The following is a 4,348-nucleotide window of genomic DNA, read 5'->3' on the forward strand; positions in this document are numbered from 1 at the left end:
TGGGGCAAAAAATCGCAATTAGATTATTTTCCATAATCGTTCAGCCCTACACTTGATTGTGACACTCTTTGTGCCTGAAAGATCTCTGAAATGTATTTGTAGGTCTTGAGTTGTGTTTTCCACTCACGCTTAGCCTGTGTCTGACTCTAGTTCTTGTTTCCTTAAATGCCTCCTGTATTCATCTCCTCTCTTCAACTCTTTATCACCCCCCCCTCCCCCCACCCGCAACTGCTGACTCAGCATGTTGCTTACAGCTTAAGGCCTTCTACCCAACAGAGATCATGAGCATTGCTAAAAGCCTGCTATATGAAGGCCTCTGGGGCTCCCAACTCACTTGCACATCAGTGCAAAGTGACTGATCTGAGCTCGAGTTACTGGCTGTGTCATCTACATAAAAGAACAAACCTAAACAAAGAAAGATGTTAGCTTATCACAGCCACAGGAGATAAAAAAAAAGGCTATAGCACCATACAAAACCATTCACTGAGCATTTCTCTTCACTATTTTTAACAATAGCAAAAAATTCAGCTTATAAAAAGCTTTCTTCTTGAACATCTAACAGGGATACTAAGCGGACAATTGGTGAAGACTCCACAGCTGTTTTTGTACAGTGCTTCTCACAATACCGATTTCACTATTCCTAAAGTTTCCATGGTACTAAATGGAAATGAATATTAAAAGTTTTATTTAAAAGATCACAAGACCAAAATGACAATAAAGTCCAGAACACTTTCTTTCTCTAGCTGGGTGTCGTCAAATTAAAAATCTCTTCCAGAGGCTCAGATGCTTCCTTACGCTGAGCACACAATTTCCACACTCATACAGACTTTCTGAGTCCTGCATATCAGTGCAGATGAAACTAATCAGTCCAAAAAGCGACTCGAGAGTAATACTGCAGCATGGCTTTAAAAGGGATTTCCAGCTGTTATGACTTGCTGTCTGGACTGGTGTGATGTGCTGGCAGAAATGGCACATTCCTAACTCTGTCTGCAAACCAGCACATTACACACAAAATCCAGGACTTAAATAAGGAGAATACTGAGAAAATCTTGAAGAGAGAGGAGATCAAAGGAGAGAGAGAGAAAATAAAACATGGATCATAACAATGAATCTCCCAACCCCTCCCCCATCCCATCCAATGCTCCAGCAGTCTACAGTTCTAACAATGGGTCTCCTTAACACAGACACGCACACAACCAAAACAGCAGCACAAACCCAACAAACCACAGGAATGCCCCTCAAAAGCACTCCTCAATGCTTGGGTTGCATTTAAAGATGTCTGCCTCTTGTGCTCCAGGATTAGGATGTCATAAAGAATCACAGAGCCTTCTGCTTCTTGCCAGCGCTTTTGTTGGAATTTTCCAGTGCACACATTAATCTCAAAACATTAGACTTGGGTCTTCTTCATATCGTTAACAGGTCTTTAAAATGTTTTACATCATCTTTTGAAAAATATCTCAGTAAATGTCAGTGCTGTCTCTTCCCAGGTACCAGGCAAACCAGTGGAAAACAATTCACGAACAGGCCGAAGGAATGGCTCATACGATGACAGCTCAAGCTCTCTCACCTTGAAATTGCTGGAGTTCACCCATCCCGTTAACTCGTCTATAGTCTTGTCCAGCCGGGGTTTGTCCTGCTCTACGTCCGGGGAGCGATGCGGATCGTTCAGATAGTCAATAAGGTCCTGTCCGACCTGCAACCTGCGGGTAACATCTTTCTGCTGTACCTGCTGGTAAAAATACTCCATGTTGTCATGTTCCTCCATTGGGCACTCAGTGCCGTGCGGCCAGCCGCTGAAGCCGGCCGGAGACAGGAGACAGTGGTCGGTGGGACGGGGTGCAAAGAACTCGAGCTGCGAAGTGTAAACCCTTCAAGGGACAGAGACACCGTGCAGTCTGGACTGCCTCTAACTGATGTTTAGTCATCAACGTACAATCCCTTGCAATATATATATATATGTGTGTATAGATCAATGTAGCATAGAAATCATCCCTCCACTTTATACGTTACGACAAAGACGAAGCTGGCTGGTTTCCTTATTAGATACCGTTAACTCAGAGGGAACTTAAACTTGGCCAAACTTCGGGAAACGAATAACCGCAGTGGCCCTCAGCCGGTTCCTTTACTATAACCTCATCAGAAAAAAATAGCAAATATGCTTGGCTGTTATGCTAACAAAAATAGCACATAGAAAGCTAGCACGGCCACCCAAACAAATATGGACAGCTTCACAAAAGCTAGCTTAGCTAGCTACCGTCAGTTATCCGCAGGCCTAAGTCCGCTGCTCTATTCCATGACCGCAGGCTTTAAAGGCGTTCAACGGTCAGCTCCGTCCGGGGCAAAGTTGCACCAAACTTCCACAAAAATAGTTGAGCTCCAGTCCGGGGGTCTCTGATTTCTCTTTAACCCAGGAATAATCGCTGCTGCCGTTAAAGCTGTTATTAGGCGCTGAAAGCTGCGCGTTGCCGGGGACTGCAGTTCACCAGGAGGCGCAACCGATCAACGATCAGGCCGATGGGTCTTCGGGCACTGCACAGCCAGCCTGCATAATGCCTGATGTAAAATGTAAAATAAACAAGTGCACTGTGAACCACATCCGTACTAAAATAGGGAAATATATACGCTTATTAACTTAAGATATATTTTTTATTGATTGTGGCTGGTTAATTTCTATTCTCTGTTCTAGAAACGATAAACAAAATTACTGTTTACGTGTGGGCGTGTCCGCTGTCTACACGGCCCTCTGCTGACATCTAGCGGCGTCACGGCTGCACAGTCTCTATTCAAATCGCTGCAGTTTACTAGGAAGTAGGTCTTTCAGATAAAAAAACAAAATCTCACACTGCAGAGACAAAGCACAGTTACTATTAGTCACCTTTATTTATTTATTTTTTTAATTTATTTCTTTTTCTTAAACATAAAACTGTTAAAACGGCTGTCAAACAGGGCATTAGTATCACAGCCAGTCGAGTCAGCTATGTATCTCAAATCCATCCAAGTCTTCCTTGACCTTTCCATCTGGTCTCTCTTGTTTCAGTCCTATCCATTGTCCTGCCAGTCTCCCCAGTCTTTGAGCACTTGGCACTACACGATACTTATCAGTCTCTTGTTTAACACGATATTAAAAGCTGCTTTTGTTTTGTTGCATTTTCAGTGCGTGAAATGATGGTGTTCATGCCCCGTACGTGTGTAATCAGGCATGACGAGACATCATGTTGAAATCCTGTTGATCTAAAGAGGTGCGTGTATACAGTAAAATTAGCTGTTGGTTTTTGGGGTGTGACGGGATTTCCAATCTCTGCTTTTCAAATTACCCCATCACATATGTTTTGTAGGATTAGATGAACCAGAATTTGTCAGGGATCAATTACATACATTGACTGGCAAGTTCCACCAGACCTGTATAACAAACTAATTGCAAATTACTACTCGCATGATTCTTTAAGTCTTGATGACAGCCAATTCATTTATGTTTCTACATCATCTGTAAATTAACATTTACACAAAGCTAGACTAAATGAACCTCCAAGTACATAAATTCATGTGATTGTCAATAAAGTTGAGGTGCCTTTGTTCACAGTCTCATACTTATCTCTAAACAAATTTCCTTTTTGCTTTTGAAGCAAAGTTGCACCAGCGTCAGCCCTGATCCAGACACACACAGCATAAATCTGAATAGTGGGTGTCACAGTCCAGTTTAAAAACAGTTGTATCAGTGTTACTAACCTATTCAGAATCAGTTTAGTAGCTGTCTGAATAACAGTGGGACTGGAAACCTACTCATGTAAACAAGTTAGTCTGTGGCCGCTAACCTAATTGAGGTTGTAAACAAATGCTTAAGTAGTAGAGTAGAAGCTAGACCACAAGGGCTACTGACAGGAGGATTGGATAAGGGCCTGCGAGCTAACGTATCCGCGCAGTTCACGGGAGAGGCCACTCATCCCAGCAGCATACAGTGTCAATATAATGCTTTTAGACACCAAGGGTCTGAATCATAGGTCCTTTTTTTGTAACACAGCAACAGTTTTTCCTTTTACATCTCAAAAAGAAACACAAGCGTATCCTCCTCTCTGAATAGACAGGCATGGACAATTACAATAAGCACTGAAAAAGAAACCAAACAAAAAAAAATATTGGCTTTCCCCAATTTTTGAGTGAGTTGCCATAAATCTTTTTTCCCCCTCTCCATTGCAAAACATTCTCTGTACAAACAGAATTAAAATGTCAACATAGGTTTCCCAGATGCACAAATATGTCACATGTTCCACTTTGTACTTCCTGTTTTGTTTTTTTGTTTTTTTTTTTCTCCAGCACTGCAAAACTGAGCCAGCTGTGCCAGAGCTTCACT

The 4,348-nt window shown here is 42.3% G+C and overlaps 1 protein-coding gene across 1 annotated transcript in view; it reads right to left on the bottom strand.

Moving 5' to 3' along the window:
• Window positions 1-2,544, bottom strand: part of clasp2 (cytoplasmic linker associated protein 2) — a 72,311-nt gene extending 69,767 nt beyond the window's left edge. The window contains exon 1 of the mRNA XM_013909615.1: window positions 1,568-2,544. Within this exon, the coding sequence (XP_013765069.1) occupies window positions 1,568-1,765 (198 nt within the window). The 5' untranslated portion in view covers window positions 1,766-2,544. The remainder of the gene's footprint in view (window positions 1-1,567) is intronic.
• Between the last annotated feature and the right edge of the window lie 1,804 nt (window positions 2,545-4,348).

The sequence above is a fragment of the Pundamilia nyererei genome, unplaced genomic scaffold, assembly GCF_000239375.1.
Source record: "Pundamilia nyererei isolate P.nyererei 1_Seehausen unplaced genomic scaffold, PunNye1.0 scaffold00028, whole genome shotgun sequence".
NCBI classification, from domain to species: domain Eukaryota; kingdom Metazoa; phylum Chordata; class Actinopteri; order Cichliformes; family Cichlidae; genus Pundamilia; species Pundamilia nyererei.